The sequence below is a fragment of the Lontra canadensis genome, unplaced genomic scaffold, assembly GCF_010015895.1.
Source record: "Lontra canadensis isolate GAN:19392208 unplaced genomic scaffold, GSC_riverotter_1.0 scaffold10, whole genome shotgun sequence".
Classification (NCBI taxonomy): Eukaryota; Metazoa; Chordata; class Mammalia; order Carnivora; family Mustelidae; genus Lontra; species Lontra canadensis.
In genome coordinates, this window is record NW_022631004.1 from 12,432,872 (window position 1) to 12,445,630 (window position 12,759).

General features: G+C 43.7%; 1 protein-coding gene across 1 annotated transcript in view; it reads left to right on the forward strand.

The window, feature by feature from the left end:
• Positions 1–265: 265 nt before the first annotated feature.
• FREM3 (FRAS1 related extracellular matrix 3) overlaps positions 266–12,759 on the forward strand; it is an 83,685-nt gene continuing 71,191 nt past the window's right edge. The window contains exons 1-2 of the mRNA XM_032855615.1: positions 266–5,506; positions 6,886–6,975. Of these exons, the coding sequence (XP_032711506.1) occupies positions 325–5,506; positions 6,886–6,975 (5,272 nt within the window). The 5' untranslated portion in view covers positions 266–324. The remainder of the gene's footprint in view (positions 5,507–6,885; positions 6,976–12,759) is intronic.

The window sequence follows — 12,759 nt, forward strand, 5'->3', positions numbered from 1 at the left end:
GTAAGGTAGCGAGGTTAAAGGCACAAAGCAGCAGAGGGGCAAACTCCGGCACCCTCGCGAGGTCTGCGGGAGTTGGGGCTTATCTAGGCGGTCCCCGGAGCCAGCCGAGGAGAGGCTTGGGACGCAGGCAGGGCAGAAGGTGAGCAGAGCCCTCTCTCCCCGCTGCTTTTACCTGCCACAGCTGGAGCATGGCCACTGGCTCCTGCTGAGTCCGCGCCCCGGCTCCCGACTGGACAGCAGCCTCCTCCTCCCCAGCCTGCACCTGCCGTTGAGCCGGCCCTCTCTGGACAGGGTACTCTCCAGGTATCCCAGCGTCAAGGTCCCATGGCTGGGACTTCTCCGCGCCCCGCTGGGACGCCCCGGCAGCTTCTCCCGGCGCTCGCCTACGTGCTCCTGAGCTGTCCAGTGCTACAGGGACAGGCACCCTCGCCTGGGACTGAACCCCACCCTGCGCTCTACCTGCCCACCTGGGATGCACTGGCCTGCAATAACCCCGACAGCCCCAGCGTCCTGATCGCTAACCCCGGACTCAGGGTTCCCGCAGGCCGCTCGCTTTGGCTGGATCCGCTCCGGGACCTGGTGATTCGAGTGCAGCCCGGGCACCGGTGCGAGGTGACGGTGCTGGACGCCCTGCCGCTGAGCCACGGTGCGCTCTCCCCGGGCCGCTTCCCCTGCACCTTCGGGCCCCGCCAGGTCCAGTACACTCACTTCGGCTCCCGAAGCCCGGGACGCGCTCGGGTGCTGCTGCAGCTGCGCTATGACGCCCCGACTTACACGCTGGTACTGCCTTTCACTCTGGATGTGGACCTGGTCTTCTCCCAGCCGGAGCTGGTGACCCGCAACAGGCCTTTGTCGGTGGAGAGGCTGCGGGGCTGGAGCCAAGCCATCGACCGGAGAGTGCTGGACTTCGCCTCCCTGGGGAACGGACCCTCTACCACCAGCAGGTGCTGGCTCACCCTTCTTCCTCCCCAGGGCGGTCCGCTGCCCAAATATGGGCGTTTGGTGGACGCCATGGGGGCCCCTCTCCCCAGAGGCAAGAGGGTAGACTGTGAGGCTTTTGTCAGAGCTGGGGTGCGATATCAGCATACTGCCACTACCCTGTCGCCAAATCGGGACTATGTGCCCCTGATGGCAGAGCTGCTAGGGCCAGAGGAAGGAGGCGCCGGGTCAGAGGAGGTGCTGTCCCGCGAGCACTTCCAGCTGCTGGTGAGCATCCATGAGGGAGCAGAGAACACTGCACCTAGGCCCAGCTTTGCGGCCCTGATGATGATGGAGGTCAGTCAGTTCTTACTAACAGCCCTAACCCCTGACTCACTGGCTGCAGATGACAAGGAGTCTGACCCTGATGACCTGGTCTTCAACATTCGCAATGCCCCCACAACCACGCCAGGGCACCAGGGGTACCTAGTCAGCACTGATAACCCCCTGGGTCTTCCAGTCTCTTTCTTCACCCAGCGCGAGCTACGGAACCTGAAAATTGCCTACCAGCCCCCAACAGAGAAACTGGATTCAGAGCACCTCTTCCAGCTGGAGCTGGAGGTGGTGGACGGAGATGGCGCCACCTCAGACCCCTTTGCCTTCATGGTGATAATGAAACCCATGAACACCCTAGCCCCAGTGGCTAGATGTAACCAGGGACTGCTGCTGTTTGAAGGTCAGTTAAAGCCTCTGTCCAGCACCCACAGCCTTCAGATTGGGGATCATGATAACCTAGAAGAGGTGATAGTAACTGCAGTAAGGGGCTTGAGACACGGGCAGCTGGTGGTGCTTGGGGCACCAGCTGGGTGTAAGCATTTCACACCAGAAGACCTGGCAGCAGGGCGAGTGGTGTACCAGCATGACGGCACCAACACCTACAGTGATAATATCATTTTTCGGATGGAGGATGGGTGCCACCAGGTGGAATTCCTCTTCCCTGTCACCATCATACCTGTTGATGATGAACCACCAAAGGTCAAGGCCAACAATGGGCTCTCGATTACAGAAGGACAGGTGGTCCAGATTTCCCCCTTTGTCCTGAGTGCTACTGATCCTGACTCTGATGACTCAACCATCCATTTTGTGCTGGAAGACCAGCCTCTAGAAGAAAAAAAGGAAGAAAGAGGGTGGGATCTGGGCCCTGGTTCCTCCTACTCAACTCAGCACCTGGGGGAGATGTTCCTGCGGCAGGCTGAACCACCTCTGTCCCCTGAAGATGAAGATTGGTATTATGTGGAAAAAGAAGGACTTTATGAGAAGGTGGTGACTGAGTGGCTTCAGCAAGACATCATAGAAGGGAAACTCTTCTACCGCCATCTTGGACCCCATAGCCCTCAATCTGTAATGGCTCAGCTGACTTTCCATGTACAAGATGACCATGACCCACCCAACCTATCCAACCAGCACTTCTTCACCATCAAGGTCCAACCGGTAGATCTGCAGAGTCCAGAACTATTTCCAGGAACTACCCTAGAAATGACTGTGCACCAGTACCAACTTACTCACTTCCAGAAGAAATTTCTCCAATATATTGACCAGGACTCAGATGACCAGAATCTGTGGTACACCTTACTGACACCCCCAACTGACACAGATGACAACCACCAAGTCCAGGTTGGAGAAATTGTGCTCACTGATTCACCAGATATGCCCATCATGAACTTCACCCAGGCCCAGGTAAATCTCCATAAAGTTGCCTACCAGCCACCACAGAAGAAGCTGGGTGTCGTACCACGGGTTTTACAGTTCACCTACCAAGTGGAGGATACTGCAGGCAACAGTGTACCTGGAACATTCACATTATTCCTGAAGCCTGTGGACAACCAGCCTCCAGAAGTCACCAACAGAGGCTTTACTGTCTTAGAGGGAGGAAATTTTATCCTCAGCAGTAATGAACTGGATGTCATAGACTCTGACACTGATGTTGACCAGATTGTCTACATATTAGTCTGGGGTCCCCAACATGGACACCTGCACTACTTAAACAAACATATGGTTCCAGGGGAAGTTTTCATGCAAGCTGATATTATTAATGGGAGGGTCTCTTACCAGCACAGCAGAGACCAGTCTACCAATGACACCTTCCATCTGGAGGTAAGTGACAGGGTGCACCACATACCCATCACCATCCAGATTTCTGTGCATCCTGCTGCAGCTTATAAAAGTCCCAGGATCTCTATTACGGGTAGTCCATTATTAAATGTTTCCATAGACGTACTAGAGAGAAGAGCCACTAGGATCACCATAGGCATGATACGTGGCAAAAAGAAGGGTGCAGGTGACTTGATGCTATCTTTCATTATGGAGGATAGTCCCAAATTGGGTACTCTTCTAGTGAATGGTTTACCTGCAGGACGATTCACCCAAGAGGACCTCATCAGTGGGGCTGTAGTCTATGTCCACACTGGGGGTGAAGTTGGCTTCCAGAAACAACATGATACCTTTAGCCTCACCCTTTCCAAGGATTCTTATCAATGGGTGGTGGGAGACAGCATAGTGGAGAGAGTGTGGGTGCAAGTGGTTGTGCTGCCTGTGGATAATGTGGCACCTACAGTCTTGGTGGGGGAGTCCTATATTGTTGATGAAGGCGGTAAGAGTCCCTTGACCTTACGACATCTCAATATTGAAGATGTGGATACACCCCAAGATGAAATCCTATGCACAGTGACTGGTCAGCCAGCCTCTGGCTACCTGGAAAACATTGCACCAGCTCCTGGCTCAAAAGAATCACGGGCTGGTAGCCCCATCAGTGCTTTCTCTATCAAAGATGTCCAAGCGAGGCATATCAGTTATGTACAGAGTATTCACAAGGGGGTAGAGCCACAAAAAGATCAATTCACCTTTCATTGTTCCGATGGCATCAACTTTTCCCCAAATGTCTTCTTCCCTATAATCATCTTACCCACCAATGACGAGCAGCCTGAAATCTTTGCCGGTGAGTTTGTGGTATTAGAGGGGATGAGCCTGGTTATAGACACCCCACTGCTCAATGGCGCAGATGCTGACTTGCCACCAAATGAGCTTCACTTTCAGCTCACAGCCCTCCCTCAGCATGGCCGAATCGTCCAGCAGCTGGCCACGGGCAGCCAGCCCATCCACAGCTTCACCTTACAGGAAATCCAGGAGGCCTCCACTATTGTGTATGAGCATGATGATTCTGAGACCACAGAGGATAGTTTTGAGGTCTGGCTGAGTGATGGCAAGCATACCACCCACAGGAAGATTCCCATTATGGTGATCCTGGTGGATGATGAAACCCCTCAACTGACCACCAATGCTGGGCTGGAAGTAGAGACTGGACACACTGAGGTCATCACAAATTGGGTCCTTAAGGCCACAGATTTGGACTCCAGTAAAAAGAGCCTCAGTTTTGTCCTCCGTTCAGGGCCTCAACAAGGGCTTCTACAGCGGCTGAGAAAACCCAGAGGGGAGGTGAGAAATAACCTCACCCTAGGAATGAACTTTACCCAGGATGAGATTGACAGAAGCCTCATCTGTTACACCCACACAGGCCAAGATGGAGTTCTTGACATTATCAAGTTCGATGTGACTGATGGGATTAACCCTTCGATAGGCTGCTACTTCTACATCACGATTGGGAGCTTAGACAGGGTCTTCCCTGAGGTGGTTAGCAAAGGGCTGACTCTGACAGAAGGTGGCAGAGTGACCCTTACCACCAATCTGCTTATTCCCAGTGACCTCAACAGCTCCAATGAACAGCTTCACTTCAGAATCACACAGGCTCCTAGCCTTGGGCACTTGGAGAGCTCCGACCACCCTGGGAAGCCCATTGCCTCTTTCACTCAGCTTCAGTTGGCTAGCAACAAAATATTCTATGCCCACACTTCAAATGATGAGATAAAGATGGACAGCTTTGAGTTTCAAGTGACTGATGGACTCAGCCCCATGTTCCGAGTCTTCAGGATCTTCATCACAGATGTGGATGATAAGAAACCTATCCTGACCATCCATAAACTAATACTGCAGAATGGGGAAGGCAAACACATCACTCCCTTTGAGTTGACAGTGGAAGACAAGGATACTCCCGATGATCTTCTCCTCTTCACTGTCACCCAGCTCCCCATCCATGGTAGGATTTTGTATAATGGCAGTCATCCTGTGACCACCTTCACCAAGCGGGACCTGAATGAGAATCTGATTAGCTACTGGCATGATGGGAGCCAGACAACTGAAGACAGTTTCTCCTTCACTGTGACAGATGGCACTCATGCTGATTTCTATGTGTTCCCAGACACTGTCCTAGAGACACACAAACCTCAGGTAATGAGGATCCACATAAACTCTCTAGACAACAGACTACCCCAGATTGCCATTGACAGAAGCATGTCAGCCTTGAAGCGCCTTCACACTGGACACGTGAGCTTCCTGATTACCAACAGATCTTTGAGGGCAGAGGATCAAGACAGTTTCCATGGGTTTCTGAAGTATAAAGTGACCAGAGGGCCAGAACATGGCTTCATTATCAACACTGGCCTTGGAAACCAGAGCACGCGAGTGTTTGTGCAAGGTTAGTAACAATGTCCCCGATGCCTCCTTCCCTCTCCTTGAGCAGATCGGATCTCCCAATTCTGTATAAAATTTTCCCAACCTCAGCCCACTGACAGAAAGATTTTGATTCTAATGAAATATGGTGGAATATGAGATTATTCTGGTAATAAAAAAGGGCAACTAGTCCTTTTTCAGCCATCTCATCAGGATGCCCACTTAACTCTTGGACATTTAGTAAAGGTGGTAGTTATGCCCTAAAATTGCAGAATGCAGGTGGACAGTTTCTGCTTCTGAAATCCCCCTGTAAGATAAGATTACATTAATTTTGGTAGTATCAGTTTAATTTCAAATTTTGAGTCAATGACAAACCTAGGAATTATTTCCCTGGTTTATCAGTAAGTTTAGATTTCTGAAGATGACATTTTTTGTATTTAGGTTTGGGAGATAAATATTACACTGCACATTTTATTGTAGTATTCAAATGTAACTTAGGTATCTAAAAAAAAAAAGCAAAAAACTAAATTTTCCTAAGTGTGTGGTGAGATATGTTTTAAAGAACTTTTTAAAAATATATTTGTCATCACTACTAATGGTGAATTTGAAGCAGGCTCCTCTGTTTTCCCAAGTAATGTGACACCTGCTGTCTTTGGCATCTCTTTACATTGTCTTAAAACTATTTCATGTAGCTTTATGCATGAGATGTGAAGAGATACATGGAATGCAATCTTAGATTAAAACTTATGAAGGGTTAAAAAAATAGTCCAGTTACATTTTCAGAATTGCTTCTAAAGCCAATGAAATCATGTGGTTTTATAAGAATTATCTTTATAAATAAATACCTCCAAAATGCATATTGTCTTTAATATACTAATAGTTATCCATACCAAAAAAAAAAAAAACACAATTACAAACCAAGTGACAAACCTTAAAAATCCAAGAGAATAAGTAGTAACAAAATCGTGATTTTATTCCCATTTTCTTTTTTCTTAGAATACTGCAGTTATTCTTGCTTAAATTCATTTGACTAATAGTTAATGAATAACCACTGTCATTCCAAGCTCCAGGCTTATACAGAACCAGATGGACTCAGCTTTCCATAGAGGGCCAAGGTGTTGTAAAACACGGATCGCTGGAATGTCTTTCTTGTTGGGGATTATCCTACAGATCATACACATAGCACAGTAACAAAAGTTTAATCTAACGTTCTATTTTTGCCAGTGTAACTTTAAGAAAAATTTGATTCATTTCCACTTAGTCATTTTTTAAAAGTTAGATTTGTATGCATTTAATCATTTTTAAATTTCTTTATTGTCATATTTTCATGCCTTAAACCATTGAAGTTCTTATACTCATTTTATATTGTGCCAATATGATGAGTGATACTTGCTCTTTTATTAGCTGACGTTGATGAAAGGAAGATCTGCTATGTCTTGAATGAAGGCAGCAGAGCAACAAAGGATATTTTCTACTTCTCTGTTGAAGACAATGGTAAGTCAGTGTTGAAACCTTAAATGGGAATCTTGGTTACTTAAAATCAATATGAAACTAGAAAAAAATTAAAATTATTTACATAGTAATTGCCGTCGGTATATATCATAATACAAACACAAATTCTTTTTGCTCTATTTGCAATCTTATGTCAAATAATTCTTGACATATCATTATTTTGGAAGGGAAAGCAATGAGGAATTTCAATAATAAAATATGAAGTATTTTGCCTGACCTAGATTATGTGTGATGTCCTATAGGCAAGTCAATCTGTTCTGGTGGTTCTGAGAATCTGACTGGTGGCTTCTGTCATTCTGGAACAAATTAGAAAGTCCAACTTTAGATTTTGTGAGGATTTTCAGCTCCAGCACCGAATCTTAATGGCTCCTTGATCTCCAAATTGTAATCTTCCTGGATGGAGTAAAAAATATGTTGACCAGCATCGAGGAAAACTTGCTTTAAAAATTTCCTGTGTAAGCTGCCCTCTGTCCTCAAAGTACCATAATGGGAAGCAACAAGCTAGCAGAAGTTGCTTGACTCAGCCAGAAATGGGGCTGATTATGTTGTCAAAGAAAAATTATTTTGCAGTATGACAGAATAATTACAAAAATTATGTCCGTGTGCTGCTTGCCCCTCAATAACCCTTTCAGTATAAATCATTACTCATTTCTAGTGAGTAACATGCATTTTATTTCACAATCATATGCCATCATTCAGGACTGTTTGGGAAAATAGTCCTACCTGAAGGCTGCACAGTATATTGTGTCTGAATCCCAGTGTACCCTGTGTGACTTTGAAAGAAGTAACCTGGGCCTCTCAGTGACTCATTTCACTCATTTGTAAAATGGTGGTCTTCATACCTTCCAAAGGGCTGCCAAGAGGATTAGTGAGATAATATTTGTAAAGCGTTGGGCACAAAGTAGATGCTCATTAATAAGAAGCCACCTTCTCCAGTCTGATGAGACTACGGTGGAAACCACTGACCCCTTCTCTCCATCTTCTCACTTAAAGTTTAAAATCTGATCTTTCCTTCATCCTCCAACTTCCTAAGGACCAAAGTCACTAAAAAGATGAAGATGAATTCAAGCCTTCTAAACGGACTCACTAATGTAAAGCATATGTGAGACTCAAATAGTTTATAATGACTATTTTTCTTTCTGTTTTCTAAAAGGATGATACTCTAAAAAGATGGGTATCTGACTTGCATGTTATACTTTCTGGATAACATCAGAAACAAGAGTCAGTCTGTGATGATAAATGTGAATTTTATATTGCTACCATTCTTGAGTACTTTCTATGGGCCAGGCAATGCTATATTATATACATTACGACTTCTGATCCTCACTGTAAAATAAGAGGTAAACATTACGATGCCTATTTTTAAATGAGGGCACCAAGGTTGACTAACTGGATGGAAGTCATCCAAGTAACAAGCAGGCGAACTGGAATCAAACCCAGGTAGTGCAGATTCCAAAGCCAGGGTTCCTAACCATCATTGCTACACCACCTCTGTTCATGAGGCCAAAAGCATGGACAGAAGTCAGGGAATAAAGCAAAGGCAGCACTTCCTCACCTCACAAAGAAGCTTCTATTAAATTAAAGTGATAATAATAACCAAACATAGACTCCAAAATATTTGAGGACACCTTTGCTCATAATTGGATGGTAAAACACATATGTATATCCATATGCTGATTCAATATTTATGCATTTACTTGTTCCCTGGATTTCGTTCTTGTTTTGAGAGTCAAGCACAGAGCTAAGACCCATATCTGCCCATTCGGAGCATTCTTGGAATAGCTTAAAACTGCTAAAGAACTTGCTTAAACATTTTCGTGTCAGGTATTTTCAAATTTTATATTTTTTTTTCTCTACAAGAGCTAACTTGATATTTGCTTTTAAAATATCCCAGTTTCGGGGTGGGGAGTATCTGGATTGGCTCAGTCTGTTAAGCATCTGCCTTCGGCTCAGGTCATGATCCCAAGGTCAGGGATGGATCCCCACATCGGGCTCCCTGCTTAGTGGAAAGCATGCTTATCCCTCACCCTCTCTCTGTACCTGCCACTCTCCTTGCTGTGCTTTCTCTCTCTCTGGGTCAAATAAATAAATAAAATCCTAAAATATATGTAAAATAATAATAATAAAATAAAATATCGCAATTTTAAAAATGTTTCCCAAATGGCATAAGATTTACAATTTATTATTATTTTTTTTTATCTTGACAGCATATAGCACTAGCAGAAGGTACTGCTTCCAGTTATTTAAGCTTTTGTAACTGGGCACACTTCTAGGGATGCATTTTTTACCAATGGGCTGAAGTAGAATTTGTTGTTGGTGTTGGTGGTTGTACCAACTTTGAAGGCATTAAAAGAAGCCTGTGCCCACCTCTAGGACTGGGCATTAGGCACATCCATAGGTGAGCTCAAGGGTCTTAAAGGTGGAAGCATTGGCAATATGACTCTAAAGATGCCATTTATTTGAACCCCAAGCTGGATAGCAGGAGGCTTCCAGTCCATGGGCTCTGAAATCAGGCTGTCTGCACTCAAACCCCAGCACCACACTTCAGTGGTTGTATATCTTTGAGAAACGGTGCTTTAGTTTGCTCATCTGTGAATTGGAGATGATTATGGTGTGTATCTCATAGAATTATTATGAGAATTTCATTGGTTTCCCAGTGCAGCTCCAAAGAATTACCACAAATTTAGTGGCTTAAAACAACACAGACTTATAAGTCTGTTGTTCAGAAGTCCAAAGTGGTTCTTACTGGGCTAAAATCCATGTTTGGGCAAGGCTGCCTTCCTTTCTGAGGACTCTAGGGGAGAACCCATGTCCTTGCCCTTTCTAGCTTCTAGAAACTGTCCCATTTCTCCATGTTCAAAGCCAGAAGTGTCCAGTCTTCCTCGTTAGCTTCACTCTGGCCCCAACTCTCCTGCCTCCCTCTTTCCCTACAGGAATCCCTGTGATTACATAGGGCTCACCTGGATAATCCGGGATACTGTCCTCCCCAACCCTTCCCAGAATCCTTAATCACACCTGCAGAGTCCCTTTGGCCATGTGATACATGCACACGATCTGGGAATTAAGATGTGGACGTCTTTAGGGACCCATTGTCGTAAGCACCTCAAGTCCTAAAGAAGGAACACGCATGAGACCCTGAAGAGTGCCTGGACGAAGCAAACACACGATGGGTGTTATTATCTTTAGAATTAGTAGCTGAGATACCAAGTGTTGTATTTCTCTAGTGTCAGGTAAAAAGAAATTTAACAATTAATTCCTGACAATCTATGGTTAGATCGGTTGATTATAGAAAAAGTTCAACTTCTTTTAAGATTTTATTTATTTATTTGAGAGAGAGGGACTGCAAGTAGGGGGAGCAGCAGAGGGAGGGAGAAGCAGGCTTCTCGCTGAACAAGGAGACCAACACGGGGGGCTCAATTCCTGGATCCTGGGATCATGACCTGAGCAGAAGGCAGATGCTTAACAGACTGACTCACCCAGGGACCCCCCAAAATTCAACTTTTAAATTATTATGGTGAATTATCTTATTGGGGTATTGCCTGGAACTCTTAGTTTCTCATCTTTTTCTCTGCCCACTTATAAACTGATTTCATAGTTATTGGGAGCCCACTAAGGAAAAAAAAAAAAAAAGTCCACTAAGGAGACAAAGAAGAGGAAGTAACTCAAATCCACTGTTCTAGGCTTTGTCACTGCACTCTGAGCCACCACACACAAAAATACCTTACCTATCCACATCCTGTTTCCTATAGCAATTTTGCCTTTTTCTTTTTGCTCTGCTATAGTTAAATGAAGTAATGCATTCCAAAAATATAATAAGACACCCAGCATCTACCAATTCCCCAATAAATATGAGTTTTCTTTTCTTCTTTCCTGTACAATAGTTATGCATATACCTATATTCGTGTACACAGCTGGACTGGGAATTCAAATGTGAAGTTTTTACAATGTACCTAGTTTGTATGTTCTATCTATTGCTGCATCATCAGCTTTGAGTAACTCAGACTAAGGCCATTGCTGTGTAAGATCTCAGTCTTTTATAACATTGGAGGTAAATTTCATTTTGCTCAAGGTTATCATGAAAGCCACTAGTAAAATAGGGAATGCATTTTAGACTTCTAAAGCTCTGGACCAGGCACCTGTGTGGCTCAGTCATTAAGCATCTGTCTTTGGCTCAGGTCATGATTCCAGTGTCCTGGGATCGAGCCCCACATTGGGCTCCCTGCTCAGCGAGAAACCTGCTTCTCCCTCTCCTACTCCCCCTCTTGTATTCCCCCTCTCTCTGTCTCTCTCTCTCTGTCAAATAAATAAATAAAATCTTAAAAAAAAAAAAACCCTCTGGACCAATTAAGCATACTGTGAGGTTCATCCATCTTCCTCTCCATAAGTCATTATACTCGTAGATTTGTCTTGAAATTTTGCATTATCTTTACTATATGTAATGCTGAATGGATCTGTTCTACTTACCCTATAATAACATAACCCTAAATTTATATAGCACTTAATATTTCTACAATGTGTTTTTATAGATCTTATTCCAGTCGATCCTTACTATGATCTGTAAAACAGAAATCATTATCTCAGATTTTAAGATGAAGAAATGGGCTCTAAGAATTAAAATGATCCTTACAAAGGAACCATCAGAAACATTAAAAGTCAATACTTTCTAAAAAGCCACAACAAATTGTGAGACAGTTTTACTTTGAGGATGTGCTACAGATATTTCACATTCTCCTTAAGACCTGAAACAAATTGCTTTATTTCCTCTTAAATTTTTCAGTGTCTAAAACCAATCTGATTAACACCATGCATTCTGATATTTGAATTTTTTTTAATTTGACCTGATACATGCCTCATGGTCCCTGTGAACACTGGTTTTCTATTTAGGTGAAGTGTCTTTTTTAAGCAAGTTATGAAAGTAAAGAGCAACAAAAAGGTTTTTTTTAGGATCAGTGATAGATCTAACTGTAAGTCTAGTCTGCCCATGCAGTTAAGGGAATATCACACTTGCTTTGGACTTTAAACTCTCCAGAGCACATCTAAGCCTTCAAGAGCAAGGCAGAAAATGTCTCCGAATAGTCAACTCACAATATGTGGCCTGATATTTTCACACTTGACTCAAGCCCTTATTTGGAGTCTATTTACTCTTATTTCCCAAACAATTCTAATTTTATTTCAAATAAAAACAGTGGTAAGAAGAGAGTGGGAGTTAAAAGCAAAGACCTACAGAATGCAAGAGATAGATAACAATGGGCAGCCAAAATATTCAAATTCAGGAGAAACCAGGAGGCAATGTAGTGAAGAGACAAACCGTTGAGCCTATTTCTATAACTATTTATAATATGGCAGAAGTGTACCTACAGTAAGATTATAAAATGTTTTGCAAGTCTTCAGGGTGATGTCATAATAAACCATATGTAATATGGAAAGAGGTTCCCAATGTATTGTTAAAAAGAAAACCAAGTAGAAATTTATATAAAGCTATAAAGGATGATTATATTTCCATGTATACATGCTTATATATATGCCTAGGAAAAAGTCAAAAGTATATATAGCAAAATGTTAAAAATAGTTTATAATGGCAGTGATGGATTTGTATCTTTTGACTTTGTTTTACATTTTCTTGTGTAAATGCTTTACAATGACCACTATTATCAGGAAAAAAAAAAAAGCAATTTCCATTTAAGAAAAAAGAACAATGAAGAACAATGGACTACATCACAACTAACGTGGTTCAGTAATATTGATTTAAATGAACAAACATGTTAT